The 27,913-nt window shown below is 39.4% G+C and overlaps 2 protein-coding genes across 3 annotated transcripts in view; one reads left to right on the top strand and one right to left on the bottom strand.

Annotated features, from left to right (window-relative positions):
* The window catches only part of LOC115223983 (graves disease carrier protein homolog), a 33,321-nt gene extending 14,862 nt beyond the window's left edge, over nucleotides 1-18,459 (bottom strand). Inside the window, exons 1-3 of the mRNA XM_029794757.2 lie at nucleotides 17,392-18,459; nucleotides 5,098-5,190; nucleotides 1,783-1,916 (exon numbers count right to left, since the gene is read on the bottom strand). Of these exons, the coding sequence (XP_029650617.1) occupies nucleotides 1,783-1,916; nucleotides 5,098-5,190; nucleotides 17,392-17,479 (315 nt within the window). The 5' untranslated portion in view covers nucleotides 17,480-18,459. The remainder of the gene's footprint in view (nucleotides 1-1,782; nucleotides 1,917-5,097; nucleotides 5,191-17,391) is intronic.
* A 634-nt stretch (nucleotides 18,460-19,093) lies between these two features.
* On the top strand, nucleotides 19,094-27,609 carry LOC115223943. 2 transcript variants are annotated; one of them, XM_036512719.1, is made up of 4 exons: nucleotides 19,094-19,244; nucleotides 23,844-24,337; nucleotides 26,447-26,512; nucleotides 27,360-27,609. In XM_036512719.1, exons 1-4 carry the CDS (start codon nucleotides 19,097-19,099, stop codon nucleotides 27,531-27,533), a joined length of 882 nt encoding a protein of 293 aa, XP_036368612.1. In that variant the 5' UTR covers nucleotides 19,094-19,096; the 3' UTR covers nucleotides 27,534-27,609. The 2 variants fall into 2 exon arrangements, with proteins under 2 accessions (XP_036368612.1, XP_029650549.2); XM_029794689.2 differs by having other exon boundaries at nucleotides 23,841-24,337.
* Nucleotides 27,610-27,913: the final 304 nt, after the last annotated feature.

Raw genomic sequence — 27,913 nt, 5'->3', positions numbered from 1 at the left:
ATGAGAGATGTATTTATTACAAAGTAATTAGCCATACTGAATCTATTTGTCGTCCCTGTACAACTGTTTGTATTTTATTTTATCTTTATATATAAAAGAGAAGTTGTGTGTCTGTCTCCTACGATTTAGATTCCTAACTGCTCCCACATTTTGTGGTGCAGTTTAACCAAAACCGGGTATCTTATAGTCGTGATTCATATCTAGCCCTTCTGGGTATTAGCGTGCGTCTACCATGAGTCTACGATTTAAAAAAAATTTACCATTATTTCTTTCCATTTTAATGCATTTTTTCGCTATTATATAAGGGAAGTAACTCTCTAAAAATGTCTACGATGAGTCAACGAATTAAAAAAAAATCTACCATCATTTTTTCCCCATTTTTAATGCATTTTTTTGGCTATAACTCTCTAAAAATGCTTATATAGTTATTTCCCTTATAAACCCGAGCAACGCCAGGCGATACTGCTAGTATAAAATAAATTACAAAGGGTTGTATTTATTTTATTTAGAAAATAACTTAAATTTCAGCCAGAACCGGCTCAGGCCATGCTTAACTTAATAGCACCACATGACAGAACCTGTTCAGTTATTTTTAACCCTTTAGCACCCAGATAGATTTCTTTGTTAAACATAGTTAATCACACATTGTTTGTGGCGTCAAGATTTAAATAGTGTTTTTGTATATTTTTAGAATGAATGACATTGTAGGGTAGGTGCGAGAGGTTGGATCCAGTCAGTTTTAACAGAAAACACGTAAAATATTTGAGCTGGATATGGCCGGATTAAATGCTAAAGGGTTGGGTGAAATCAAGTTTTAGTGGTATCATGGCCCTTTCAAATAGGGATTTGTTGTTGACTGAGATGTATCCAGGTATAGGCAGCTTATCTGGCATCCCTTGAAGAAACTTATCCAGGTTTCATTTGAATGTGATGGGACCTTTTTCTTTGATTTGTTTTGGGATAATGTTGAATATATTTCTTTAGTACCCACAAGGGGCTAAACAAGAGGGGACAGACAAACGGATTAAGTGGATTACATCGACCCCCAGTGCATAACTGGTACTTAATTTATCGACCCCGAAAGGATGAAAGGCAAAGTAAACCTCGGCGGAACATGAACTCAGTACGTAACGGCAGACGAAATAAGGCTACACATATCACCCGACGTGGTAACGTTTCTCCCAGCTCGCCACCTTGCATGAAACTACGGATTAAGTGGATTACATCGAGCCCAGTGTGTAACTGGTACTTAATTTATCGACCCCGAAAGGATGAAAGGCAAAGTCGACCTCGGCGGAATTTGAACCTAGAACGTAACGGCAGACGAAATACGGCTGCGCATTTCGCCCGGCGTCCTAACGGTTCTGCCAAATGTTATTGATATGTGTGTGTGTGTGTGTGTGAAATATTTATGTAAATAAATATAAACATTAGAGATATATGCATATATAAAGTTTAATCTTTTCATATATTTTGTGTATCAAAGGATTCTTGTATATCATATACAACAGTAAGAAGCTATAAAACTGATTGTTCTTTACTCAGATATTCTTGGAAAACAAGAAAAGAAAAAGTAATTAAGGAGTGGAGGCTGGCAATGTTTGGAATACTTGATCATTTGAAGAGGACAAATAAAATAAGAAACAATGAAGAATATGGACATTAAACAGTTTTGACATTTTTATGGTCAAAATACCTCAAAATATATGAGAGAGAGAGGTGGGAGGAGTAAAAGTGAAAACAGTAAGGAAGAGAAAAAGAATAAATGTGTAATTTATTTACCTTTTTAAATTCTTCGTAAGCACCAAACTGAATAGCAGAATATGGGAAAATCCGTAGCATCTGAACCCCATTTCCTTTGTAGAGGCCCAGAAAACCTTCTTTATGAATGACATGTTGTAAGGAAGAAAAAACACCTAAAAGAAAAAGAAAAAATAATAAGCATATTAATATATAATAAGCATATAGGCGAAGGAGTGGCTGTGTGGTAAGTAGCTTGCTAACCAGCCACATGGTTCCAGGTTCAGTCCCACTGCGTGGCACCTTGGGCAAGTGTCTTCTGCTATAGCCCCGGGCCGACCAATGCCTTGTGAGTTGATTTGGTAGACGGAAACTGAAAGAAGCCTGTCGTATATATGTATATATATATATGTGTGTGTGTGTATATATATATATATATATATATATATGCATTTGTGTGTTTGTGTGTCTGTGTTTGTCCCCCTAGCATTGCTTGACAATTGTCCCCGTTTATGTCCCCGTTACTAAGCGGTTCAGCAAAAGAGACCGATAGAATAAGTACTGGGTTTACAAAAGAATAAGTCCCGGGGTCGATTTGCTCGATTAAAGGCGGTGCTCCAGCATGGCCGCAGTCAAACGACTGAAACAAGTAAAAGAGAGTAAAGAATATATCAATATTGTTCTCTTGGCAGCGAGCTGGCAGAATCTTTACCACACCTGAAAAAATTGCATAGCGGCGTTTCTTCCAACTTTGCCTTTCATCTTTGCGGGGTTGATAAAATAAATACCAGCTGGAGTTGCTGTAATCGACTCCTCTCCCCCAAATTGATGGGCTTGTGTCAAAATTTAAAATCAATATTAATATACCTCTCTCCACTCATATGTTACAGTGATCACCCCCTCCTCACTTTTATTTGTATGTTGACGAACCACTTGTTTATCACAATTTATCTCTTTTCAGTTACTACTGATTCATTCTGATACTCTCCTCTAAGTGTCAGGTGTCATGTAGCTCCTCTACAACAAGAACCTGCTCTGCTCCATCTCCCTTATACTTTAAACCCTCAACCCCTAGCATAATGCTGTCTACTTCATTCAGGTTTCATAGTCTTGAGCTGCATGACCTCACAAGTGTCAGTGGTACAAAAAAATACCTAGTACACACTGTAAAGTGGTTGCTGTTGGGAAGGGTGTCCAACCGTCTTACTATAATGGGTGTTAGTGGAGGTGCAATGGCCCAGTGGTTAGGGCAGCAGACTCGCGGTCATAGGATCGCGGTTTTGATTCCCAGACCGGGCATTGTGAGTGTTTATTGAGCGAAAACACCTAAAGCTCCACAAGGCTCCGGCAGGGGGTGGTGGTGAACCCTGCTGTACTCTTTCACCACAACTTTCTCTCGCTCTTTCTTCCTGTTTCTCTTGTACCTGTATTTCAAAGGGCCAGCCTTGTCACACTCTGTGTCACGCTGAATCTCCTCGAGAACTACGTTAAGGGTACACGTGTCTGTGGAGTGCTCAGCCACTTGCACGTTAATATCACGAGCAAGCTGTTCCGTTGATCGTATCAGCTGGGACCCTCATCGTCGCAACCGACGGAGTGCTCCTCTAATGGGTGTTATGTCTGTCTATCTGTCCATTTCTTTGTCTGTTCCCTCTTCATGACCAGATGGCTGGTCCAGTGGTTACAATATGGTCCTCAGGAAGGTTTTTAGCATTAAAAAATCAGAACGTGGATATCGATTTTTGAATTGATAAACCACCTTTGCATTTTTATTAAAAATTCACTGACCACAAGTAACTCTGGATTTTCATCGTATAGTTCGTGGCCCCATCGTAAATATGAAGAGGGTTATGAGGACGGTTAATAACGAAAATAAAATGGAAAAAGCATGTGCGTGGCTGTGTGGTAAGTAGCTTGTCTACCAACCGCATGGTTCCGGGTTCAGTCCCACTGCGTGGCACCTTGGGTAATTGTCTTCTACTATAGCCTCGGGCCGACCAAAGCCTTGTGAGTGGATTTGGTAGACGGAAACTGAAAGAAGCTCGTCGTATATGTGTATATATGTGTATATGCGTGTGTGTGTTAGTGTGTCTGTGTTTGTCCCCTAGCATTGCTTGACAACGGATGCTGGTGTGTTTATGTCCCCGTCACTTAGCGGTTCGGCAAAAGAGACCGTTAGAATAAGTACTGGGCTTACAAAAGAATAAGTCCCGGGGTCGAGTTGCTCGATTAAAGGCGGTGCTCCAGCATGGCCGCAGTCAAATGACAAACAAGTAAGAGAGTAAGAGAGATCATTTAGTGGTTATTGAAGTGTGTCAGTCTCAAGCAGGATTTGAGAAGACATACAGAAGTATGTTGTTAAAGATTGAACATAATCTCTTTTGGGCAAGAATTGTAAAATAAAGTTTATTATGAACAACAACACAAACACTTCATAATTTAATAGCTTTCAATGTGATACCTATTAAATAGAAATTATTTTTATTTAATGAAAAATTTAATAAAATCTAATCATAAGTAAGTGAAATTATGCTAAATACTACTAAATTGAAAACCTTTTCTCCCTGGCCATATTGGCAATTCTGAAAACTTTTGAGTGCGAATTTTACACGAGTAGAGCTTTTTTGTAACATTTTTATCCTGAAAAATCACCTACGTAAATTACACAGGTGTGCAAATTACATGGGATTTTATGATATATATATATATATATATATATATATAGTGCCGCCCCGACTGGCTTCTGTGCCAGTGGCACATAAAAAGCACCATCCGAACGTTGCCAGCGCTGCCTTGGCTGGCTTCCATGCCACTGGCACGTTAAAAGCTCCAACCGATTGTGGCTGATGCCGGACTCCCCCCCCCCCTGGCACCTGTGCAGGTGGCACGTAAAAAGCACCCACTACACTCGCGGAGTGGTTGGCGTTAGGAAGGGCATCCAGCCGTAGAAACTCTGCCAGATCAGCCTGGAGCAGCCCCTGGCTTCCCAGACCCCGGTCGAACCGTCCAACCCGTGCTAGCGCGGAAAACGGACGTTAAACGATGATGATGATGATATATATATAACTTAGATATGTTTTGGTCAAAGACTGGCCCAGGCCATGTCTGACTTAATAGCACCACCTGATAGGATCTGTTAAGTCATTTCTAAGACAAGTTTTGTGATATCTTGGCCTATTCATGTAGGGAAATGTTGATTGGTGGGATGTGAGGATGGGAGTTCTGAGTTTTCTTATGTCTACACTGCAGGGACAAACGTTTCAAAGCCATTCCCTATTTCTGTAGAAGACATTAACCTATTAACAAAACAGCTGTCCAAGTTTTAAAAAATTGCCTGAAACCAAGAAATATTCTTACCTAGGTGTCGATAATGTCGATTGTGGGCTTGAAGCAAGATTTTCACTCTGTCCAGGGGAGCAACTGTAGTTTTTGCACAGCATCCAGCAATACCTGATAAAGAAGAAGGAACAGACATTACTCTTTACTCTTTTACTTGTTTCAGTCATGTGACTGTGGCCATGCTGGAGCACCGCCTTTAGTCGATCAAATCGACCCCAGGACTTATTCTTTTGTAAGCCTAGTACTTATTTTATCGGTCTCTTTTGCCGAACCGCTAAGTTACGGGGACGTATACACACCAGCATCAGTTGTCAAGTGATGTTGGGGGGACAAACACAACACACAAACATGCACATACGTATATATATATATATATATATATATATATATATATATACATATATACGATGGACTTCTTTCAGTTTCCATCTACCAAAACCACTCACAAGGCTTTGGTCGACCCGAGGCTATAGTAGAAGACACTTACCTAAGGTGCCACGCAGTGGGACTGAACCCGGAACCATGTGGTTGGTTAGCAAGCTACTTACCACACAGCCACTCCTGCGCCTTTATACTCTTTTACTCCTTTACTTGTTTCAGTCATTTGACTGTGGCCATGCTGGAGCACCGCCTTTAATTGAGAAACTCGACCCCGGGACTTATTCTTTTGTAAGCCCAGTACTTATTCTATTGGTCTCTTCTGCCGAACCACTAAGTAGCGGGAACATAAACACAACAGCATCGGTTGTCAAGCAATGCTAGGGGGACAAACACAGACACACAAACACACACACACATATATATATATATATATACATATATACGACGGGCTTCTTTCTGTTTCCATCTACCAAAACCACTCACAAGGCTTTGGTCGGCCCGAGGCTATAGTAGAAGACACTTACCCAAGGTGCCACGCAGTGGGACTGAACCCGGAACCATGTGGTTCGTAAGCAAGCTACTTACCACACAGCCACTCCTGCGCCTTTATGTATACAAAACATATATAATTCTATAATGGACCATTCATATATGCATGGTGTGAAAAAGAGAGAGAGAGAGCCTACATGTGCTTATGTGTGTGAAACATTGAGTTCTCTCCAGAAAATCCAAGGTCATGTCCCATTCTCCTCTTTCACTTCTTCCCTATTATTCGCTTGCTGACATTCACAGACACCACCACCACCCCCCCCCCCATGACATGGTCTCACACCAATGATAAGATCTCATTATTTGTTTCTATTTTATATTTGTCTACACATTATATTTTATCCCCTTTACTGACAACAAATATATATTTATTAACCTATTAATTGTTATATTCCATGAAAGCATTATATCTTTAATTCCACCCCTCCCCCCCAGAACATTTTTATTGCCTACTTGATGTGGGTGGGCATGTGACAACAAAGGGATGTATACAGCCATCAAGTGTTATTTTTTTTTCTCTTCTCTCCCTCAAAAATGAAACTAAGAAATATAGAAAAAAAACTATGCCATTCTCCTCTCTCTTTCACTCTCTTATCATTTACTTATTGACATTCAGAACCCTGTAACGCAGTCCAGATAACAGTTGCTATTTACTTTTGCATCATACATTAACTCTATTTGTCTGTAAATATTCATCAATTTACTAGTAAACTCAAAACTCAAGAAGAGCAGGAGTCTGTTTTCTCTTGTACATACATATATATAAGGTAGAAAATATTTTTAATGAGCAATGCAAAACCAGTCCTTATTTCAAATTATGCTCTTAAATCTTGTAAAGCAAATCTGTTTTTTGATATTTTCTCTCTCTCTCTCCCTTTATATATATATATAAACAAATCAAATTGCGATAAAATAAAAATAATTATTATCGCTGGTATTTCTAACACAAGCCATATATTTTTCATATATTAGTACATTAAGGCGAAATATGTGCTAGGAACACAGAAGCTAGATAAATTTAGTGAAATGAAGATAAAAACATTTACTAACTCGGTTACTCTTAGACTGCAGTTTCTTTCTTTTCAGCAATAAAGATAATTTATTTGCCCAGGGAGAATTCATCGGTAAGAGCCCTGTTGTTCTGAGATCCTAACTCACTAGAAGCATGTGCTTCTAATGATTTACTCTCTCTAACTAATCAGATCACTGCGCAGACTCCGAACGTCCCGACAAAACTAGGGATTTCTGGTATATCGTCTAGCGCTCAAAATTTATCGAGAAATATGTAAACAAATCAAATTGCGATAAAATAAAAATAATTATTATCGCTGGTATTTCTAACACAAGCCATATATTTTTCATATATCAGTACATTAAGGTGAAATATGTGCTAGGAACACAGAAGCTAGATAAATTTAGTGAAATGAAGATAAAAATATATATATATATATATATATAGTTAATCCAAACATGAACAAAGAGAAAACACAACAACAAGTATAGTGTTATTGGACGCTCAGGAAAAGAAAGAAAGAAGGAGGATTTAATGTTTCCAGCAGGTTATAGGAAGAATTTATAGTAAGAATTTTGGTAGGAGTGGCTGCCTGTTGTGTGTCTACCTACACATGTGCATAGGAGGATGGTCAGTAGAAGGTGCTGGAAGTATGAAGTATGTGTGTGTACGTGTATGTATATGTAGTGTGTGTGTATGGAGAAACTATACTTTACTCTGTGTATGTGTGCATGTGTATATATATATGAGAGAGAGAGGGGGAAGAGGGAGAGAGAGCCTAGATGTGTGTGTGAGACATTGAGTACTCTCCAGAAATCCCAAGGTCGTATCCCAACAACTGATCAATCGATAGATGGATATCAGGTCAAGCTTACAAGTACAAAGTAGAGATGTGTACAGCCATAACATCTGACGAGTATTAAACAGTTGGTAAGCATATATACACAGAGAGGATCATATATTCAGAGTATGTGTTTCATGTAGCAGGTTGAGGCCTCGCATACAATATCTCATTTTATGGGCAGCAGGATGTTTTTTTTAACCTTGGTTACCACACTGTCTAGCAGATGAAGAACTCTCACACGGTCTCGTGGCATGCTTCGTTCCAATTTGGCAAAATAAAGAACACCAATAAAATTGATAGCATCCCCCTTACTGCAAGACACCTGTTCTTATCCCTCTATTGCAATTTAACTTCTCATTACCTGACATAAAGCCACCTCCCTCAATACTGCACCCTGCTAACCCACTCAAGGGCTCTTAAGTATGTATGGCTCACTATCAGATTCCTATGCCACACTATAATCAAATCACAAAGCAGCTTATCCAGTGGCTCACTTTATACTTATTGCAATTCAGTTCCGATTCTGATATTACTGAAGTCCTTATTGGGACAGATGAAAATTGAAGAGGATAAGAAGTTCTTAATGACTTCAGCGCCAAAAAGAATGACTGGGCTCCATACCGTAACATCGCCAAAATAAGATACTGGGGTTAATTAATCTAATGACTGAAACAAAGATTAAAAAAAAAAAAAAGATATAAAAGGCGCAGGAGTGGCTGTGTGGTAAGTAGCTTGCTAACCAACCACATGGTTGCGGGTTCAGTCCCACTGCATGGCACCTTGGGCAAGTGTCTTCTGCTATAGCCTCGGGCCGACCAATGAAATAAGTGGTTATATTTTATTAGATAGGCGCAAGAGTGGCTGTGTGGTAAGTAGCTTGCTAACCAACCACATGGTTGCGGGTTCAGTCCCACTGCGTGGCATCTTGGGCAAGTGCCTTCTGCTATAGCCCCGGGCCGACCAATGCCTTGTGAGTGGATTTGGTAGACGGAAACTGAAAGAAGCCTGTCGTATATATGTATATATATATGTATGTGTGTGTGTGTTTGTGTGTCTGTGTTTGTCCCGCTAGCATTGCTTGACAACCGATGCTGGTGTGTTTACGTCCCCGTCACTTAGCGGTTCGGCAAAAAAGACCGATAGAATAAGTACTGGGCTTACAAAAAGAATAAGTCCCGGGGTCGAGTTGCTCGATTAAAGGCGGTGCTCCAGCATGGCCGCAGTCAAATGACTGAAACAAGTAAAAGAGTAAGAGGTAAAGAAAATGAAATTAAGATCATCACTATCTTTGGTTTGTAATAACTGCCACTGCTAAATATCTATCACCACACACCGAAGCTTAATGCTCTAATAAAATTACATAATAAACATGTTTTTTTATGACAGCAATAAACGTTCTGTCGCATCAAAAGTCCGTTATAAGATCACTTCGTTCTATTGTATAAAGTCACAAAGTTAAGGTGACCCTGCTGTGATAGGCAAGCATGAAGTGAGTAAAATAAACTGCAAAAGGCAACGTTTACTTTTCATTTGAAATAAACTTGACTTCTCTGAATTCGGTAGACGGAAATTGAACGAAATCCGCCGGATACAAAAGAATGCGTGTTTATTTAAGTGCATCTCCATTGTGTAAAACGGAATCGTGTCTAAGAAAATTGTAAGCGATGGCTTTGCTAACGGTGTCGTTTATTTGCAGTCCACCACGAAAAGATGTCCAGGCTTCTTGACATGTCTTGATTATGTTACACGATGTTTGCAAAGAAAATGGCTCGTTCATGCAGTGTCATTTGTTTCCGGTTGTCCACGCAAGAATATTTGATTAATGCAGTGCTTTTCAACCTTTTTTTTCTGGAGCGGAACCCCAAGGAAACATTCCACTGGTTCGAGGAACCCCTGTGCAATAATTTTATAGTCTTATGCACGCATATCTGCACAGGAGACTTAAAAATTACTGCCGATTTTAGCAGTTTTGTAACTTCTTGCGGAACCCCTGGACTGTACTGGCGGAACCCTAGTTGAAAACCACTGGATTAAAGTATCACTTGGAAACAGATGGGGGTTGGCAACCGGAGAAGGATTCAGTCGTAAGAAACTCTTCCCCAATGTATTCCCGTTGAGCAATAGAAGCATGGAAAAGTAGACATTAAAATGAGAAAATGGTGATGAAAGAAAGAAGTCATTTTATTTATGGCGCAGGCATGGCAGGATGGCAAGGAATTTGTTTCTCAACCACATGGTTCCGGATTCAGTTTCACATCGTTATGTGTGTGTGTTCGTCCTCCACCACTGCTGGTTCGTTCATAAAGTGTCGGATCTTTCCGGTTTGAACGACACTTTTTCCTAGCGGTGTCGTATGAAATTGTCACCCATAATTATGACCCTAGTATCGATCTATTGCATTTCAATCTGCTTTAGGGTTAGAGTTAGGGGTGGGGGGAAGGGTATCTTTTTTTCTTCACAAATGTAAATAAACCCAATCTGTTTCTTAAACGAGGGACATATTCATACGGCACAGAATGTTTTCGCCTCAATAGACGTCATTAATTGGTTGAAATTGCAGAAATTGAAGAAAAAAAACAACAAACATCTTACAAACTATAGAATTTTCTCAAAAAAGCCGCCAAGAGAAAAAAGATGTTTTATAAACACATTCTACCAGTATACGAAGTTTAAAAGTGTTTAGTTACGTGGAAATTATTTTTAAAAAACTGCCGTTCAAACCGAAAAGATCCCAAGTCCCTAGATAAATTATATAACAAAACAAAACAAACGGCGAAAGTAAAGGGTAAAGAGTACATTCACGGGGTGTTTAGAGTTAGGGTTTTTGTAAAGCCGAAAACGGGTGATGTACGTATTCTTTACCGCCACCAAACAGACTACATGTTATTACTATTGTTTCAGCAAGAACGGTGTCAGGCAAAATACTTCGCGCTATTTAGTAATCTTTTATATAAACACTCTCACCTCCGTGTATTTAATCCAAATTTATTGACATTTGGAGTACATCATCCTTCGCCTGATCACACATTCCTGTTGAACCGACAAGGGACTTGACCAGCTAGAAATAACAATCAAATCTCCCCTGAGATGACATCCGGTGTCTTCTGCGTTACGTTGTGAGTTCAAATTCCGCCGAGGTCGACTTTGCCTTTCATCCTTTCGGGGTCGATAAATTAAGTACCAGTTACGCACTGGGGGTCGATGTAATCGACTTAATACCTATGTCTGTCCTTGTTTGTCCCCTCTGTGTTTAGCCCCTTGTGGGTAATAAAGAAATAGGTGTCTTAAAACGGAATATTAGATAATGTACACTGGGTATACAATGACTGAAAAAACTCCCCCGAAAAACAGGATGGTCATGACTGGAATGCTTCTGATCAAAGAATGACTCAATTACACTCTACCGTCTTGAATGAATAAGGACCCATTAGACAATGTAGTCTCCCCAACGCACAAAAAAAAAAATATATATATATATATATATATATATATATATATATATATATATATATATATATATATATATATATATATATATATATTGCCGTAGTAGGAATGCAAATGTTCGTAGGTTTTCTCCAACGGGGTTGACAAGGGTTGTACAATACAACAAAGAATCATGGGGAGGGGTCTAAATTTTCAGCAAGACTATGACTCATGTGTAGTTCCAGGAGTGTCTCTAAATTGATTACACAACACTATAAACAGAAGAGATGCATCATACACGAACAGAGTTACGAATTAAAACTGAGACAAGACCGACCAATGGCAACATTTTGACTCATTCTTAAAGCGTCACATCTTTTGCGGGGACCCGCCAAAATTGTTTTGCCATCACGACTGTTATCACACAATAATGATGATGATATATACAATAACGATATTAGATAAAATAAAAATATTATATACAATAATTATAATGTTGCTTATGTGCGATAAAGATACTATTATATACAATGATAATTATATATATATTTTTTTCTAATCTACAGGGGACAAGTTCGATTACATCGACCCCTCTGCTCAAGTGGTTTTATCGATCGCGGTAAGATAAAAAGTAAAGTTGACGTATGTGGAATTTGAACAAAGAACATAAAAGCAAAATAAAACAAAACATTCTTTTGAAGGACCACCACGACCACCACCACAAAAAAAAAAAAAACAAAACACTCATAAAGCTCGCACTTTGTAGTTTGTATAATTTTAATTAGATTTTCGAGGGTGCAGTTTACAATTATTTTCTGAAATTCTATCATGATAATCTTGAAATTCTATCATGATAATCTTAATCTTCACCGAAGAAAAAGGATCTTTTCGGTTTGAACGGCAGTGTTTTCTAGCGGTGTCATATGAAATTGTCACCCATAATTATGACCCTAGTATCGATCTATTGCATTTCAATCTATTTTAGGGTTAGGGGTGGGGGGAAGGATATCTTTTTTTTTCTTCACAAATGTAAATAAACCCAATCTGTTTCTTAAACAAGGGACATATTCATACGGCACAGAATGTTTTCACCTCAATAGACGTCATTGATTGGTTGAAATTGCAGAAATTGAAGAAAAAAACAACTATCTTACAAACTGAAGTTTAAAAGTGTTTAGTTACGTGGAAATTATTTTAAAAATCTGCTGTTCAAACCGAAAAGATCCAAGAAAAAAAATATCTCCAGAAAATTTCACTAAAAGACAAAGTAATTTTAAGAAAGTTATGAGGAAACAAAGTTGATAGCGGAGTGGGGTTACACACTTTTCTCAAACAGAAAACTATATTGAAACTAGAGCATCAACGGCATTTTCATTAATTCTAGGCGCAGGAGTGGCTGTGTGGTAAGTAGCTTGCTTACCAACCACATGGTTCCGGGTTCAGTCCCACTGTGTGGCACCTTGGGCAAGTATCTTCTGCTATAGCCCCGGGCCGACCAATGCCTTGTGAGTGGATTTGGTAGACGGAAACTGAAAGAAGCCTGTCGTGTATGTATATATATATATATATGTGTGTGTGTGTGTGTGTGTATGTTTGTGTGTCTGTGTTTGTACCCCTAGCATTGCTTGACAACCGATGCTGGTGTGTTTACGTCCCCGTCACTTAGCGGTTTCGGCAAAAGAGACCGATAGAATAAGTACTGGGCTTACAAAGAATAAGTCCCGGGGTCGATTTGCTCGACTAAAGGCGGTGCTCCGGCATGGCCGCAGTCAAATGACAAAAAACAAGTAAAAGAGAATAACACATGTTCGGAGAACTGACAAAAGCTTTTTTTTTTTAAATATCAGGACAGCATAATAGTGGTTTCAAATTCTGGGCACACCTGGTGCTTAGGGTGAGGATTAGGGTTACGCCGAAAACGGATGGTGTGCATATTCTTTACCTCCGTCCATTGACCCCCTCTCCCCCCTACATACACTCTCGTGCTCAATTGGTGCTAGTTGGTATCGAGTCCGAGAGGATGAAAGGCACAAGGCCCGAAATTTTGGGGGTGGTGGTGGGGGGCAGTCGATTAGATCGACCCCCAGTGTGTAACTGGTACTTAATTTATCGACCCTCGAAAGGATGAAAGGCGAAGTCGACCTCGGCGGAATTTGAACTCAGAACGTAAAGACGGACGAAATACCTATTTCTTTACTACCCACAAGGGGCTAAACACAAAGAGGACAACAACAACAATAATAATCCTTCTATTATAGGCACAAGGCCTGAAATTTCGAGGAGGGGGGAGTCGATCCCATTGACTCCAGTACTTGACCGGTACTTAACTTAGCAAGTCTTTCCCTTAATTTATCGACCCCCCAGTCCTTTCTACTACTGGCAGAAAGGCCTGGAATTTGGAGGAGAGGATAATCGATTACATCGACCCAATACACAAGGATGAAAGGTAAAGTCGACCTCGGTGGAATTTGAACTCAGAACGTAAAGACGGACGAAATACCTATTTCTATTTCTTTACTACCCACAAGGGCTAAACACAGAGAGGACAAACAAGGACAGACAAAGGGATTAAGTCGATTACAACGACACCAGTGTGTAACTGGTACTTATTTAATCGACCCCGAAAGGATGAAAGGTAAAGTCTACTTCGGTGGAATTTGAACTCAGACCATAAAAAGTTGAAAGAAACGCAGTCGTTCTTTTGATTAGGGTCTCAAATTTTCCAGTTTTTCCAGCTGATTGTTCGGCACCCCAATCAAAAGAATGTCAAAATGCAAATAGCGTAAAAGTTTCTTACGATATTTAATTACATCTCTTTACGTCATGAACTAAAGTCTTTTTTTTTTTTTTTTACAGGGGAAATCCCCGACTGAATAGAATCACTGCCATCCAGCACCACCACCACGTCTACCCACGACCAAATTTAAGGCGTTTGTGTCTATATAGGCGCAGGAGTGGCTGTGTGGTAAGGTAGCTTGCTAACCAACCACATGGTTCCAGGTTCAGTCCCACTGCGTGGCACCTTGGGCAAGTGTCTTCTACTATAGCTTCGGGCCGACCAAAACCTTGTGAGTGGATTTGGTAGACGGAACGTGAAAGAAGCCAGTCGTGTATCCGCCGGGGTCGACTTTGCCTTTCATCCTCTCGGGGTCGATAAATAAAGTACCAGTTTGTCTGTCCTTGTTTGTCCCCTCTATGTTTAGCCCCTTGTGGGCAATAAAGAAATATATATATATATAATGAAATTATTGTATACAGTGCTCAGGTATATATATATATATGTGTGTGTGTGTGTGTGTATGTTTGTGTGTCCCCCCCAATATCGCTTAACATCGATGCTGGTGTGTTTACGTCCCCGTAACTTAGCGGTTCGGCATAAGAGCGACCGATAGAATAAGTACTAGGTTTACAAAGAATAAGTCCTGGGGTCGATTTGCTCGACCAAAGGCGGGGCTCCAGCATGGCCGCAGTCAAAAATGACTGAAACGAATAGAAGAATATTGGAAATCAGTTAGTCATACAATATTACTCATTCAAAGTAGAACACACACACACACACACACACGAGCTGTTGTTGTTGTTTAGCCCATGGCCGGCTTTAGATTGACCATTTATAAGTTACGGTTTGACATACAGACTACTGTATGGCAAAACAAGTCTTAATTTACTGAACTTACTCTTTTTAGTCAGAGAAAGAAAGCAAAAACAAACCAATAAAAACCCTACTGAGTGGTCTGCGATGAAAGACGAAAGTGTATCGAGGATTACCTTAAGTAATGTGCTCTCTTTAGAGAATTAGATTGTGATACGAGAGAGTATCTGGCTGTTGTTTCCAGCAGATCGAATAACAGCTGTATAGGCACGCTCGTCGCTTGATGCGAGTGTGATACGAGAGAGTATCTGGCTGTTGTTTCCAGCAGATCGAATAACAGCTGTATAGGCACGCTCGTCGCTTGATGCGAGTGTGATACGAGAGTACCTGGCTGTTGTTTCCAGCAGATCGAATAACAGCTGTATAGGCACGCTCGTCGCTTGATGCGAGTGTGATACGAGAGAGTATCTGGCTGTTGTTTCCAGCAGATCGAATAACAGCTGTATAGGCACGCTCGTCGCTTGATGCGAGTGTGATACGAGAGAGTATCTGGCTGTTGTTTCCAGCAGATCGAATAACAGCTGTATAGGGCACGCTCGTCGCTTGATGCGAGTGTGATACGAGAGAGTATCTGGCTGTTGTTCCAGCAGATCGAATAACAGCTGTATAGGGCACGCTCGTCGCTTGATGCGAGTGTGATACGAGAGAGTATCTGGCTGTTGTTTCCAGCAGATCGAAAACAGCTGTATAGGCACGCTCGTCGCTTGATGCGAGTGTGATACGAGAGAGTATCTGGCTGTTGTTTCCAGCAGATCGAATAACAGCTGTATAGGCACGCTCGTCGCTTGATGCGAGTGTGATACGAGAGAGTATCTGGCTGTTGTTTCCAGCAGATCGAACAACAGCTGTATAGGCACGCTCGTCGCTTGATGCGAGTGTGATACGAGAGAGTATCTGGCTGTTGTTTCCAGCAGATCGAATAACAGCTGTATAGGCACGCTCGTCGCTTGATGCGAGTGTGATACGAGAGAGTATCTGGCTGTTGTTTCCAGCAGATCGAACAACAGCTGTATAGGCACGCTCGTCGCTTGATGCGAGTGTGATACGAGAGAGTATCTGGCTGTTGTTTCCAGCAGATCGAACAACAGCTGTATAGGCACGCTCGTCGCTTGATGCGAATTTGTTTTCTATACACATACACCGCTAGCACCACCGCTACCATCGTCGTGGTAGTTGGTGGAATAGAATAGATTCAAGCTGGTGAAGTAGCCCCAAAATACCACTAGATGTTGCAGCGGTTAACGACCCGACCCCATCGATATAAAAAGACACTTTTTGTAGACGAAAAGAATTAAAAAAAAAACTCACCGAGGAAACCGACGGTAGCTGCGTCAGCAGAATTTAGAGTGAAGAATATAAGTTATTCTAAGTTCGTTTTGGCGTATGTAGAGGGGGAGGAGAAATGTGTCACTCTGTTGGAACCAAAATTTGTTTCCCTTCTTAGATGAAGGGACAACATAAAATTGTCGGATTTTTTGTTTTATATATATATATATATATATATATATATATATATATATATATATATATACAGGGTGTCCCCAAAAAATGTATACACATAGTGGTTCGGCAAAAGAGAACGATAGAATAAGTACTAGGCTTACAAAGAATAACAAATTTACAATTATTTAAGGTGTGTATACATTTTTTGGGGACACCCTGTATATATATATATATATATATATAATAGATCGTTAGCTCCTACACGCGTTTTTGTTCTGTGTATCTTTCTGTAGAAGAGCGTAGGCTCGAAACATAAAAGACTTTTTCTATTCTTGAGCGCTATACTAATACATTTGTTTGTTTGTACTCCACCTGCCTTCGTCTTTTGTTTATTTTCGTAAACTTTCCCCTTTTATTTTTTTATATATATATATATAATTACGGGGTCTACTGTGTCTTCTCCTGTTGAAGCTGATACGGTAATATGAGATTTGACTTCTATTTCTAGCGAGGCGAGCGACCGGAAATGTAAAGGACTTTTTCTATTCCTGAGCGCTATACTAATACATTTGTTTGTTTGTACTCCACCTGCCTTCGTCTTTTGTTTATTTTCGTAAACTTTCCCTTTTTATATATATATATATATAATTACGGGGTCTACTGTGTCTTCTCCTGTTGAAGCTGATACGGTAATATGAGATTTGACTTCTATTTCTAGCAAGGCGAGCGACCGACCGCGTAGAGGCTCTATCGGTGACTCGAATCGTATGTTTGTGTTGTTCTATGACAAGAAGCATTTCTGTTGTGATCGTCCTATTATTTTGAGGGTGTCAAAGAATACATTATTCAATGTATGGCTGTGCGAAAAACGATAAGATAGTTTTAGTAAAGAAAAGAGATGAAGAGGTGGAAGAGTGATGGGAAATTGCTCGCTCAGTTAATGAGTTTAATTTACTTGTTTAATTTAGTCGACAACCCTATCAAAGAAAGAGAAAAATATCTTACCTCCTGCAACAAAAGTTTTCCATGTAATCCCAAAATTCGTAGAAGGTAGAGATAATGTGGAGGCCCCACTTCCTGTTGAAACTGTCATGTTGAGGTGGTGCGGCCCCGCTTGTGATCTTAAAGACAAATCAACATTAAAGAGACGGAAGCGTAAATATAGGAGGGATGGCCAGGATGACGAAAAAAACTCGTTCAAGTATTGCTGTATTTCCTTCTATTGTTTGTTGGTTAGTCTTACGTGTTGTAGTACATTGGTAGCTGCTGCTGCTGCTGTTTTTAGTCCTGTGTTGTACATTTGTTGTTTTATAGTTTTTTGTTGTGATGAAGACGGGTTACGTAAAGATGAAGCAAGAAGAAGGGGTCAATCAAAAAAAAAAAAGCACTTCAGTAGACTCTTGAGATTGTACTCAGTGAAATGGGAAGTCCGCTGACACTCTTTTTGCCCTCAGCTGAGAGGGAGTGGAGAGAGAGAGATAGAGACGAGGGGGAAAAAACATTAAAGTTACAAAAGGAATGTGCAGACAGACCATTGATTGTCTGGCAGAGACGAAGAAGAAGAAGAAAAATAAAACGACATATACAAAAAACGACACCCAAAAACACAGACACACATACATTCACAATCGAATGGGTTCTCTCTATGCGTTTGGGGGGTTGTTTTTTTTTTTTTTCTTGAAGAAAAAAAAAAAGGGGGAGCGAAACTGGTTGATTAATTTAGTTCTTTGTTGTTAGTGTTGATTGTAGAATATAAAAGGGGAGGCGGCAGTTGTAGATCTTTCTTGCCATTCTACAACTTGTCAACTTTCTGTTCTTCAACCCATAGAAACCAATGCGTTTCTTGAAGTGTATTTCACTCATGAAAGTCGTTAGAGCTCGTAAAGACAGATCAGAACGGTGGCTGTTCCATTACCTATAGGTTTCTCTACTATCCGACCAGTGGAGAGAAAAGAAGCGGCTTTCATCTCGAGGAGCGAAGAACTTGGTGTCATCGGTTTCAACACAGGACGCCATCGGCCATCAAATGATTATATCTCAGTAGCATTCCGAAGTTTCGTAGCTTTCAACTGAACACCTTTCTCTCTCTGTGTCTCTCTGTCTCAGCTCTCTCTGTCTCTGTCTCTTTCTCTCTCTGTGCTATCTCTCTCTGCTCTCTCTCTTTCTCTCTCTCTCTCTCTGTCTGTCTCTTTCTCTGTCTCTTTTTCTCTCTCTTTCTTTCTGTCTCTTTCTCTCACTCTCTGCCTATCTCTCTCTGTCTCTCTCTCTGCCTATCTTTCTCTCTCTGTCTCTTTCTCTGTCTCTTTCTCTCTCTCTGCCTATCTCTCTCTGTCTCTCTCTGCCTATCTCTCTCTCTCTCACCCTCTCTCTTTCTCCATCGTCTACCTTTCTTTCATCTCAAGGTAATAAAAAAAGTTAAAAATCAAATCAAGAACTAACACACATATAAATTAAAATATAATTTAAGATAACTATTTTAAAAATTCAAACGAACATAAGATTATTAAAAAGTCCATTCTTATTAAGTTGCAACATCAATGAATTACATCAAACATTACGACTTTTCCCATTCATAAGACTTTCGTGCCATTATTCCAATTTGACTTAATATAGTCTCTGGAATTTTTATTAATGTCTTAAATCCTTCCAGGGTTTCAGGGTCGAAATAAAAAAATTTATTGAATGAAATATTATCATTAATATGAATTAAATGTTTTATGCCATGACGAAATACGCAACTAAGCCTTCTAGTAAGATTGAAACTATGGCCGGTTCAGTGGAAGAAGCCCGTCGAGTGAGAAGACAGAGATTGCTTCGCTTTTCAGAAGAACGATTCAAGAAGATTCTGCAGAGCGATAGTAGGTTCAATTTGTCCATGTAATACGTGAGAATTCCGCCTGTAGCTTCTGTCATTTGTTTGGTTTTTATGGCTCTCTTAAATTAGTGATGTAAACAGACACCTAATGTGTGTGTGTATCACACACACACATTTATATATGTATATATATATATGTATATATGTATATATATGTATATATATATGTATATGTATATATATATATATATATATATTATATATATATATGTATATATATATGTATATGTATATATATATATATGTATATATATATAATGTGTGTGTGATACACACATACATATAGGTCGACTTTGCCTTTCATCCTCTCGGGGTCGATAAATAAAGTACCAGTTTCGTACTGGGGATCGATATAATCGACTTAATCCGTTTGTCTGTCCTTGTTTGTCCCTCCCCTCTGTGTTTAGCCCGTTGTGGGCAGTAAAGAAATATATATATATATAAATTTATATATATATAATCTTTTGTTAGCTGAAATTGATAAAGGTGTGACTGGAAGGTCCCAGAGCGTCGAGCTAAAGTACTTGCAATTGACTGCAGGGATAAAGTTTTGAGAATCTGTATAATAAAAAATGAGAAATGTCAAACTTTGGTTTCAAGTTTGTGAAGAACCTTGGCACAAGGCCTTTGAGTCATACATATAACAATCTCAGCTAATAAGAAAAAAATTATATGCACGATATTTATTCTGTTCTCTTTCTACTGTCTTTAAAACCAAATACGAATGTATGTACGCGTGTGTGTATACATGCATATGCACACTAAAAAATACGTATATATAATGTTTGTATATATATATATATATATATATATACAAGATAAGAAAATGGAGAAATACATCTAAATCAAATATCAATTACCAGATAATACTCAATCACATACTTTATTAAACCACCACATAAGAGACTGTAGGGTTAAACATAAAAAAGCAGAACAAAACCTCAATTTGTATATATATATATAGTAAAAATGGGGAAGGCTGGTTTATGGGATTGCCTTAGTTCCTTCCATAATATGTTTAGCCCTATGGCGTATCGTCAGATCCTAAAAACCTGAGCGAAGATAAAGAATACGTACATCCAGTGTTTAAGATTAGGGTTAGGCCGAAAACGGGTGCCGTGCGTATTCTTTATCTCTGCCAAAACCTGTTGGCCCACGACAACTTAAAAATATATTTATATATATATATATATGTGTGTGTGTGTGTGTGTGTATACATTTATACACCCACGGGCATGGCTGCGTGTTTCAGAAGTTCACCTTGTAATCACTTGGCTTCAGGTTTAATCGAGCTACGCTGCTCCATGGGCGAGTGTCTTCTACAATAACATAGAGTCAGCCACTCTTTGTAAGTGGATTTGGTAGACGGAAACTGTGCAGAAGCTCGTCGCGAATGTGGAGGCACAATGGCCCAGTGGTTAGAGCAGCGGACTCGCGGTCGAAGGATCGCGGTTTCGATTCCCAGACCAGGCGTTGTGAGTGTTTATTGAGCGAAAACACCTAAAAAAAAAATACTCCGGGGGTGGTGGCGATCCCTGCTGTACTCTTTCGCCACAACTTTCTCTCACTCTTTCTTCTGTTGGCCTGCTAGCTTAGCTAGTGGAGTGGCGTCATTCGAAGGCTAAAACAATGCGAAGCGCATTGTGACCAGCGATGTGTGACAACATCTGATAGCCTGGTCGGTCAGGCTATAGCTATCGACTTGAGTCGATGTAATCGACTTACACCCCTCCCCGAAATTGCTGGGCTTGTGCCAGAGTTTGAAACCAATATACGAAGCTACTATTTATCTTTCTTACTTTCTGGCATTTATTGTACTTCACTAAAAATTCGATGTTGCCGCAGGGGGATGGTGGTAAAAAGTAGAGCCGAAATAATTTGATGGTCAGTTGATAGGAGAAGCCAGCTGTGTACTTTATGTTCCAGACGTAAGCTCAGATGGATGACACGTTCCTGGAGTTTGGACATTATTTTCAGTTTTCTCTTTCCGTGTTTATTTATTTGGAGTCAAGAACTAACACTATGGGAGAAGTTTCTTCAGTTAAAATTTTTGGTAAAACTTCCTTTTGCCCCCTCCCTTTATTTATTTATTTTCTACATATCCTCCGTTTTCGGCTACGGAGAATACGAATCTGCAATAAAATTGGCAAAAGTCGGCATTTTGAAATTCCCCGCCCCCCAAATTCTTCATTTTTTAACTTTTCAGAAATTTTTTTTTTTTTTCAAAATATGTGGAAAAATACAGAGGTTATGATTCTGAAAAAAATTCCCCCAAATTTTTCAAGTTAGGGGTAGTGTTAGGGTTGGGATTTTAGTGTTACTGTTAAGGTTACAGAAAAAAAGTGAAAAATGAAGAAATTGTGGAGGGGAAGTGGGGCCAGAAATTTCAAAATTCCGATTTGGGGTATTTTTTCAGAATCTCTGTATCCGAAAACGTGGGTTTTTGAAAAAAAAAAAAAAAAAATTTGTGAGAAAATGGGGAGGGGGGGGGAGTCTTTCCAATTTTTAAAAAAAATTGTAAATATTTTCAGGCGAAAATGTGTATGATTTAAAGGAGATTTGGCTGTTGTTTCTAGCACATCACACGATCACCTTTCTCGTTTCTTTGTTACTCTCACATGTGTTGATGTTTTCAATATTTCCCCCCCTTTAAACACCTTTATGCTATTATAAAAAAAATTGCAAATTTATGATTTTTTTTCAACCCCTCACTCATTATTTCTGTTTCGAAAGAAAAAAAAATTGGAAAACATGTACAATTTGAACATGCTATGCCACTTAATAAAGTTATGGCTACTTTTACATTACTTCTGGGACAACCCTATATATGTGTGTGTGTGTATAAAGAATATATGAGGAGTCTTCATCAACTGATGTAAAGTAATAGGTATGTACTATGAGTTCTCAGTTGCGTTTCCCACTAAAACTCCGGTTTGAGCTGCAACTGAAAGTGTGATGTTAATACTGCCTATCAGAAGTGGCTATAAGTGGTTTCTCCTTGAGCAAGTGATTCTCTATCTAAATCAAATGTCTTTTTCAAGCAATACCAAACATTTTGCTTTTTCATTTTCACTTTTATCTATCTATCTATATCCAGCAAGTTTGTCTAAAATACAATTAATCTAAATGCAATTTATCTAAAACTATTAGTCTAAAACAATTTGTCTTAAATACAATTAATCTAAATGCAATTTATCTAAAACAGTGTTAATCTTGAAACAGTTTATCTAAAACGCAATTTGATTAAAAAATAAAAACTGTTTCTTTTTTAATCTATGTATTGTATTTCATTGCATTTCTTAAAGCTGTGCAGCTAATAAAGGAAAGATTACCATTATTATTATTGAGTGAGAGAGCAGTACATACCATCAAAGTGATACTGGGACACAAATACACGAAGCCCAATATACCCTTCATGACTACCTGTCTGATAAGGGTACACCAGGCACATGCATCACAACCCTATATGCCTGACGTGGTGATCTCATATCAAGATAAACAGTGCATGACCTCGCAGGTGGGACCCAGTTAGAATTTTCTTCTGGTCGAGTAGCCCGGCCTGTTCAAAAGGTCCCTAAATAAGGGTTGTTTAAGGATGTTGCACGAAACACCCATGTTTCCAGAGGTGAATTAGTCAAACCCCAAAGAATCCCTCTCAACACATGACTATGATGCTCTTTTACTACTTCTGCTCGTGATCAGAGATGCATATATAGTCAGCTACTAAAGGACATGCTCAACTGGTTTGAAGTCAAGCAACTGACAAGCAAATCTGTGGTATTGAGCAGAATATTTGCTGTAACCCATCTTTTATACTACAACAAAGCATGTAGATGATAACACTTCCAATCAATTAAGATCAGAATCCACGATAGCCAATGCCTCTACTCTTACTCTTTTACTTGTTTCAGTCATTTGACTGCAGCCATGCTGGAGCACCGCCTTTAATTGAGCAACTCGACCCCGAGACTTATTCTTTTGTAAGCCCAGTACTTATTCTATCGGTCTCTTTTGCCGAACCGCTAAGTAAACACACCAGCATCGGTTGTCAAGCAATGCTAGGGGGACAAACACAGACACACAAACGCACTAAATATATATATATATACATATATATGACGGGCTTCTTTCAGTTTCCGTCTACCAAATCCCACTCACAAGGCTTTGGTCGGCCCAAGGCTATAGTAGAAGACACTTGCCCAAGGTGCCACGCAGTGGGACTGAACCCGGAACCAAGTGGTTGGTAAACAAGCTACTTACCACACAGCAACTCCTGCGCCTATTATTATTATTATTATTATTATTAGTAGTAGTAGTAGTAGTAGTAGTAGTAGTATTGTGCTGGACAAAGTGCATAGTAATATTTCCTCTGACTCTTTACGTTCTGAGCTCGAATGCAGCCGAGATCAACTTTGCCTTTCATCCATTTAGGGGTTGATAAAATAAGTGCCAGTTAAACACTGGGATTGATGTAATCAATTATCTTCCACCTCCTAAAAATTACTGACTTTGTGCCAAAATTTGAAAGAATTATTATCACTATTTAACTTTGTAATAACCTAAAATTAATTTTTAACAGACGATTTTGACAACAACTCGGACACCGGTGAACTGAGTCAAAGCCCTCTACAAGCAGAAGATGACTCTAATGCTGACCCTTCAGAATGTCAGTCTGCTGAAGATATTGGTATTGGACTGAGGCACCGTACTGAAGGAACCAGTTCCCGGTCAGTTTCGAAAGAGCTCACTCCCGAAGCAAGTTTACCAAAAACAGAGAAAACCTACACTCACAAAACGGTAAAGACAAACGATGCATTTGCCGAGAGTAAATTTCCTGGAATCACATCTGGTGGTTCGGCAACCGGCTCACAGAGAGGAACGTCTTCTCCCTCATCTTCCAATACCACATCGGCTACATCGTCGGCATACGGTGGCAATCGTTTCCCTCCTGGAAACGCCTCTAAAGCCACACTATCTTTGCTCCATTTCGACTTCGCTCGTTTGGTCAGTTGTATGATACTTGCCTTCATCACTCGCAAGATCCTTAATTCCTCTTGGAGTTTATTCTTTGCTGAGGTTAGTCAACAGTTTCTTAATTCATTCTGTACTGTGTGAATAATTGTGACTAATTCTATAAAACCATTTTAACAAACTGTGCTGCTGTGTAGGGGCACACTCATTAGCAAAGCATTATCATCATCGTCATTATTATCATTGTTTTAACCCTTTAGCATTTAACCTGGCCATATACAGCAAAAATATTCTGCTTGTTTTATGTTCAAACTGGTCAAAGCCAGTTTCTAATAGCTATCATACAATCTCATACAAAATGTAAACAATCAGGCGCAGGAGTGGTTGTGTGGTAAGTAGCTTGCTTACCAACCACATGAGCCATGTGCCTTCACTACAGAGTGTACGGGGTGCTTTTTATATGGCACCAACACTAGTGGGGTTGCCAAGTAATTCACCAGACAAAACCTCTCAACTGAGTTGGGGAGTAGTATTTAGGGAGGTGGATTTATGCCTATTGATGAGAGGTTAAAGTATGATAAAGGAACAGAAGCAGGCATCCTGTTCTGGAGGAGATACATGACTAATTAATTCCCATCCAAGCCATGCTAGCAAGATGAAATGTAATATTTTACAATTAAATGCTATAATGAATGTAACTAAATGGCTGTCTGACACATCATTAGCCTTTTGTAAAGTTGAAAAGGTAGGAGAGTCCAGTTTGCTGGACATTGTTGTAGAGCTGAAAGCGAGGCAATTTCTACTCTTCTCCTCTGGAAGCCATCTGCTCGCAATACCAGAGGGCGCACACTCTCCTACCCTGATGTAATCTCCAGAGATACAGGCATCCAGCAACAGGACCTCCGTAATGCTATGATGGACTGTGAAGTCTGGCATAGCATGGTAAATTCCATTGTCTCGACCATGGTTGAACAATGATGATAATGATCTATCTATCTATCTATCTCGAAGCCATCTACTCGCAATATCAGAGGGCGCACACTCTCCTACCCTGATGTAATCTCCAGGGATACAGGCATCCAGCAACAGGACCTCCGTAAAGCTATGATGGACCGTGAAGTCTGGGGTAGCATGGTAAATTCCATTGTCTCGACCACGGTCGAATGAAGATGATGATGATGATGAAAGTTGAAAATACTAACATAAATTAGATGTGTGTTTAATGTGAGTTCCATTTTCATTTCTACCCTAACACTCCTTCACTAACAATATTTAAAAAGTATAGGCGACGAGCTGGCAGAAACGTTAGCACACCGGGCGAAATGCGTAGCCGTATTTCGTCTGTCGTTACGTTCCGAGTTCAAATTCTGCCGAAGTTGACTTTGCCTTTCATCCTCTCGGGGTCAATAAATTAAGTACCAGTTACGCACAGTTTGCTCAAAGTAGCCACTCTCAGCTTCCACTATGGCTTCCAAATGGCTCCAGAACCTGGGGCATGCCTTTCTCATTGTGCCCCTGGGAAGATCAAACACTTCCTTGATCTTGGCCACCAGCTCATCCTTGGTGTTGCAGACAGAGTTGTTGGCGTCTTTTTCAAACATGCCCTACACATAGCAATGCATGGATTACAATTGGGGCAATTTGGAGGCCCGAAATTCTCCAACAACCACTTGTGACTCTTGAGGTATGGCAATGAGCCAAATTCTGCTTAATGTGGTACCAGGGTAAGATGTGGAATCTGCGACTACAATTAAGCAATACCAGGGTTTGTTAAGTTCAGTTAGCATGAAGATTGAAAAATCTGAAGATTCTTCAGTTCCTTGTTTTCCATCTGATTGAATACGAGAAAGGAGGGAGAGACAGCAATGTTGTTCGCATTTTCATTTCCTTTGAATGCTAGAAGCTTTAGCATGCCGGGCGAAATGCGTAGCCGTATTTCGTCTGCCGCTACGTTGTGAGTTCAAATTCCGCCGAGGTCGACTTTGCCTTTCATCCTTTCAGGGTCGATAAATTAAGTATCAGTTACTCACTGGGGTAGATCTAATCGACTTTATCCCTTTGTTTGTCCCCTCTATGTTTAGCCCCTTGTGGGGCAATAAAGAAATATCCTTTGAATGATGGTTGTATTACGAACGTGTGTGAACAGAATATTGTGAATACTGGTCCCTTTATGTGAAGTATGTCTTAATACCTTACTATCAATTCTTATTGCAGTCTATCATCGTGCCCTTTACTTTGCTACAGTTTGGATTCTACACATTTCTGCCCAGATTCTGTAAGGTGAGAGCTTTATTATTCAATCTGCTATTCACACACTTGTACATATAGTGACCTGGCATGTTTCATATGTCAAACTGAAGAGCACACAATATATTGTATGTAGAGTTAATTTATATAATTTATGTAATTATAGGCGCAGGAGTGGCTGTGTGGTAAGTAGCTTGTTAACCAACCACATGGTTCCGGGTTCAGTCCCACTGCGTGGCATCTTGGGCAAGTGTCTTCTGCTATAGTCCCGGGCCGACCAATGCCTTGTGAGTGGATTTGGTAGACGGAAACTGAAAGAAGCCTGTCGTATATATGTATATATATATGTGCGGCGAGCTGGCAGAAACGTTAGCATACCGGGTGACATGCGTAGCCATATTTCGTCTGTCGTTATGTTCCAAGTTCAAATTCCGCCGGGTCGACTTTGCCTTTCATCCTCTCGGGGTCGATAAATTAAGTTACCAGCTACGCACTGGGGTCAATATAATCGACTTAATCCCTTTGTCTGTCCTTGTTTGTCCCCTCTATGTTTAGCCCCTTGTGGGTAATAAAGAAATAGGTATTTCATCTGCCACTACATTCTGAGTTCAAATTCCACGAGGTCGACTTTGCCTTTCAACCGCTCGGGGTCAATAAATTAAGTACCAGTTACACACTGGGGTCGACATAATCGACTTAATCCGTTTGTCTTTCCTTGTTTGTGTCCCCTCTGTGTTTAGCCTCTTGTGGGTAGTAAAGAAATAAATATTTAAAACGTGTATAATGCCAAAAAATCATTATCTTCTGTCTAATTAATTAAATTTTAATTTTATATCTTGTTTTTTTTTTTTTTTTTTTTTTTTTATTTTTTTTATTTCAGGCCGTTGTTTTACCCAAGAGAGGATCTCTGATAGACAGTGGCCTCGCTCTCTGCGGTGTGGATCGAAGCTTCATTGACACTTACCAACGTCTAATTGCCTACACAACATCAATTGCAGAAGACTTTGCTGTCTACATGTTTACTTTCTTCCTTGTAGACAGCATAATTGGTTAGGCAGATGCTGCCATTCTCATCATTATCATCATCATCATTATCATTTCAATTATTATAATTATTAATAATAATAATATTACTATCATTATTATTATTATTAAGGTCGCAAGCTGGCAGAATCATTAGCATGCCGGACAAAATGCTTAGCAACTTTTCTTCTTGCTTTATGTTCCGAGTTCAAATTCTGCCAAGATTGACTTTACCTTTTATCCTTTCAGGGTCAATAAAATAAAGTACCAGTTGATTACTGGGGTCACTGTAATCAACTTGGGCCGTCCCTCAAAATTTCAGGCCCTTGTGCCTATAGTAGAAAGGATTATTATTACTACTATTATTATTATTATTATTATTATTCCTTTCTTAACCTTTCCCCAGTCATG

This window comes from Octopus sinensis, linkage group LG24 (genome assembly GCF_006345805.1).
Source record: "Octopus sinensis linkage group LG24, ASM634580v1, whole genome shotgun sequence".
Taxonomy (NCBI): domain Eukaryota; kingdom Metazoa; phylum Mollusca; class Cephalopoda; order Octopoda; family Octopodidae; genus Octopus; species Octopus sinensis.
Note: the sequence above shows the minus strand (reverse complement) of the source record. Positions and strands in the feature narration are given on the sequence as shown.

Coding starts and splice junctions, on each gene's coding strand:
- LOC115223943 (XM_029794689.2), top strand. CDS start 19,097: ATGTTTTATGCCATGACGAAATACGCAACTAAGCCTTCTAGTAAGATT. Junction 19,245..23,840: donor GAAGATTCTGCAGAGCGATA/GTAGGTTCAATT, acceptor AATTTTTAACAG/ACGATTTTGACAACAACTCG. Junction 24,338..26,446: donor GGAGTTTATTCTTTGCTGAG/GTTAGTCAACAG, acceptor TTCTTATTGCAG/TCTATCATCGTGCCCTTTAC.